Source organism: Galeopterus variegatus, unplaced genomic scaffold (genome assembly GCF_000696425.1).
Source record: "Galeopterus variegatus unplaced genomic scaffold, G_variegatus-3.0.2 Scaffold5548, whole genome shotgun sequence".
In the NCBI taxonomy this organism is placed as follows: domain Eukaryota; kingdom Metazoa; phylum Chordata; class Mammalia; order Dermoptera; family Cynocephalidae; genus Galeopterus; species Galeopterus variegatus.
Genome location: NW_007731659.1, coordinates 28,199 through 31,386, shown reverse-complemented (window position 1 = coordinate 31,386; position 3,188 = coordinate 28,199). Strand labels below are relative to the sequence as shown.

Below are 3,188 nucleotides of genomic sequence, written 5' to 3'. Positions count from 1 at the left end.
CCATTATATAAAACAGTTTTTCATTAATACACACATAGAGAGAAAAGTACAATATTCTGTCATAAGTTAATTCATCTTCACGGAAATTAAGAGAAGAAAGATTACATATATATATACGAGGGTTCTTCAAAAAGTCTGTGGAAAAATAGAATTAAAAGATAATACAAATCCTTCCATAAACTTTTTGAAGACCCCTCATATATACACACACACACACAATTTATTTATCTATTTTATAATTCACATAGTAGCAATTACTTACAGAAAAGGCTGACTCATGTTATATTAAGCCAAATCAAGAAAATCAATTCTTATTATACCTTTACCAAAATATTAATGTCTCTCTTTTCCTCCAGAAGCTGATAAATTACATTAATTTTGTATAAAACATTTCATTAATAAAAGTGACAAGGAGAAATCAATTCTCCCATTTGAAGAACATTAATACTGTGACAACCTCAAAACTAATTACACTAAGTTTGTTAAACATTTTGAGGAACACAGAAGTAAAATGACAAGTTATTTCCATTACAAAGCTTATATTCTGATAAATACTTAAGACAAAAATAATTCAATTAATACTACAATATGACTAAAAGATATTAAAATCTTTTATAATATTGAGAGCTCTATCCAGCTACCACAGAAATGAGTAGAAATGACTTACGGTTGCATCGTTTTTGTACAAATCGTAATTTGCATGCTGTTCTGTAAGTTGATAGTCGTATGACATCAAAATTCTGAGCACCTGAAAAAGGGACAAATAAAAAATGTTCAACTGGATTTACCATTTAATTTCTAAACGCTAGAAAGTGACTCCATTCCACTGTGTTGCCACGGTATACAAAATGTCAATTGGGCCTTCTTCTGATAAAAATGGAGGGAGGACGGGTTAGGAAACACCTTCTGTATGCCTGCTACATGCCAGGCATTCTGCCAACAGTGTTGCCGACATTATCCCATCTTCTAGCCTAAGAAAACTCTGATGGAAGGAATAGTCGTGTCTTGAGTGAATGAACTACATGATTAGGAAAGGGGAGCAGGTGGTATAGCAGGAAAGATCCCAGCCAGGGTCAGGAAAGCTAAATTCCAGCCCCAGCCTGGCCGCCTGTGACCATGTTACTTACGTACGTCTTCTCAGCCTCAGTGTAAAATGAAGGAGCTAGACCAGCTGACCTCTAAGTCCCCGTCCAGGACTGTAGCAGCCTGTCTTCTTCTAAAACTGGCCACAACAGTATTTCCAGAGACGTATTTTATGTGTTTCTAGTACTTTGTCCCTCCCCATCAAGAAATAGAGATTATCTCCCTCCACTTGAATCTGAGCAGGACTTAGAACGTGACTGTGTATGAAACTAGATGATAAAAGATGGTACCGCTTGATGTTCTCTCAGGACACTTGCTTGCCCTTACAACACAGATGCCATGTTGTGAGGAAGCCCAGACTAGCTGACGTGGAGAGGCCACACAGACAGGCTCATATGCAGAGGAGCTGGATCCATCAGCTGACAAATAGCACCAACTGCCAAACATGTAAGTGAGCAAGCCTTCAAATGACTCAGGTCCGAAGCCTTTGATCTTCCAGCTGAGACCCAGACATCATGAAGCAAAGTCAAGAAGACGTCAGCACTGGATGCTGTTCTAAGTCTAGATCCACAAAATGCACAAACAAAATAAATTGTTGCTGGAGGGTAAGTGATACACAGCCACCAGTAACTAGAACAAAGCCTAAAATCACATGTCTAGAAATCAAACTTTGTTCTCATTTCCAAATTTGCTGTAAATGAAGTCTCCGTGAATTTTAAGGTCACTTTAGATAGCTCTGGCCCACAACATTAAGTTTTTTATTTCATCTATGTTGCCTTTACAAGATCTCACAGCAACTTTTGACTCAATAATGGGAAAGTGAATTGGCACAAATATTCTTCTAAAAATATTTACAAGCATCTCCCATTTCTGCTCATTTCACAGGATAGAAGGAAAAAAGGAAGAATTTTTAGATTTCCTGTTAAAGGAATGTTTATTGACTGAAAAGTGACAGGTTTCTCTTAGTCTCCCCCTTCGATCAAACTTTACCTTGATGTCAGGATTAAAATTATTTCCTCCATTACCTGGTTCTCACAAAATTTCTATCCTTCTATGTTATAAAGCCCTACTTTCTTTTTTAATATAAAAAGCTTTATTGAAACATAATTCACATACCACACAATTCACCCATTTAAAGTGTACAGTTCAGTGGTCCTTATTATATACACAGGAGTTGTGTAATCATCACCATAATCAATTTACAACATTTATCACAACAAAAGGAAATCTTTTCCTTTTAGCAGCCACTTTGCCCACTATCTAATTGGGTTGTTATAAGAGTTCTTTATATAGTAGATAGAAATCACAAGATATATGATTTACAAGCATTTTTTCCCATTCTGTGGATAGCCATTTCATTTTCTAGGTAGTGCTCATGGAAGCACAAAAGTTTATCATTGTGTTGAAGTCCAGTTTTTTTTCTATTTGTTCATTTGTCACTTGTCCTTTGGGTGTAATATCCAAGAAAGCTTTGCCTAATTCAAGGTCAAGAAGATTTATACCTATGTTGCTTCTAGGAGTTTTATAGTTTTAGCTCTTATATTTAGGTCTATAATACTTTTTTAAATTACTTGGTTTTTTATGACATGTATTGATTGTACATATTTATGGAATACAGAGTTATATTTCAATATATGTATACAATGTGTGATGATCAAATCAGGGTAATCAGCATAAGCATCATCACAAAAACTTATCATTTCTTAGTGATGACAGAATTTGAGCCATTCTGAGTTCATTTGTTGTATGGTGTGAGGTAGGGATCTAAGTTTGTTCTTTTGCATATAGATATACAGTTGTCCCAGCACTATTTGTTCAAAAGACTATTCTTTCCTCACTGAATAGTCTTGGCACTCTTGTTAAAAATTAACTGACCATAGATATATGTATTTAATTCCAGACTTTCAATTCTATCCCATTGATTATGTGCCTATCCCTATGCCAGATTATTGTAACTCTGTAGTAAGTTCTGATGATGGAAAGTGTGAGTCTTCCAACTTTGTTGTTCTTTTTCAAGATTGTTTTGGCTATTCTTGGTCCCTTAAGTTTATATATGAATTTTAGGATCAGCCCATCCATTTCTGCAAAGAAGCCAGTGGAATTTT

General features: G+C 35.3%; 1 protein-coding gene across 1 annotated transcript in view; it reads right to left on the bottom strand.

Annotated features, from left to right (window-relative positions):
• The window catches only part of LOC103605019 (dystrobrevin beta-like), a 74,540-nt gene that overhangs the window by 59,809 nt on the left and 11,543 nt on the right, over positions 1-3,188 (bottom strand). The window contains exon 2 of the mRNA XM_008589600.1: positions 668-748. Within this exon, the coding sequence (XP_008587822.1) occupies positions 668-748 (81 nt within the window). The remainder of the gene's footprint in view (positions 1-667; positions 749-3,188) is intronic.